The sequence below is a fragment of the Penaeus monodon genome, chromosome 34 (genome assembly GCF_015228065.2).
Source record: "Penaeus monodon isolate SGIC_2016 chromosome 34, NSTDA_Pmon_1, whole genome shotgun sequence".
Lineage (NCBI taxonomy): Eukaryota > Metazoa > Arthropoda > Malacostraca > Decapoda > Penaeidae > Penaeus > Penaeus monodon.
The window spans coordinates 20905381-20905680 of record NC_051419.1 but is presented as its reverse complement, the minus strand read 5'-3'; the positions used below and the strand labels follow the sequence as shown (position 1 = coordinate 20905680).

General features: G+C 35.3%; 1 protein-coding gene across 1 annotated transcript in view; it reads right to left on the bottom strand.

Annotated features, from left to right (window-relative positions):
- Positions 1-300, bottom strand: part of LOC119594645 (YTH domain-containing protein 1-like) — a gene marked incomplete in the record, with an annotated part of 23474 nt that overhangs the window by 2044 nt on the left and 21130 nt on the right. Inside the window, 1 exon segment of the mRNA XM_037943692.1 lies at positions 270-292. Within this exon segment, the coding sequence (XP_037799620.1) occupies positions 270-292 (23 nt within the window).

Here is a 300-nt window from a genome sequence, read left to right as displayed (position 1 = left end):
ACATCCTGATAATTCTATAGTATTTTCGTAAACGCACAGATCCTTGCATCATTACCATTAGTAAATGTGTTATTAAAATCCAAAGAAATAAGGTTCCTTCTTTCCTGAAGTAAATTAATGGTGAAGAACTTCTCTTTCTCTCTCATACATTAGTAGAAGGCAAATCTACGAACTTTAATGTTAATGTACATGTAGTTGTAATATTACTAATGAGGACTACCAACTGTACGTTAACTTCAACGACGCGAAACTCTTGCCGCTGCACTCACTTGTGATGCTCCTCGTGATGAAGCTAAACAT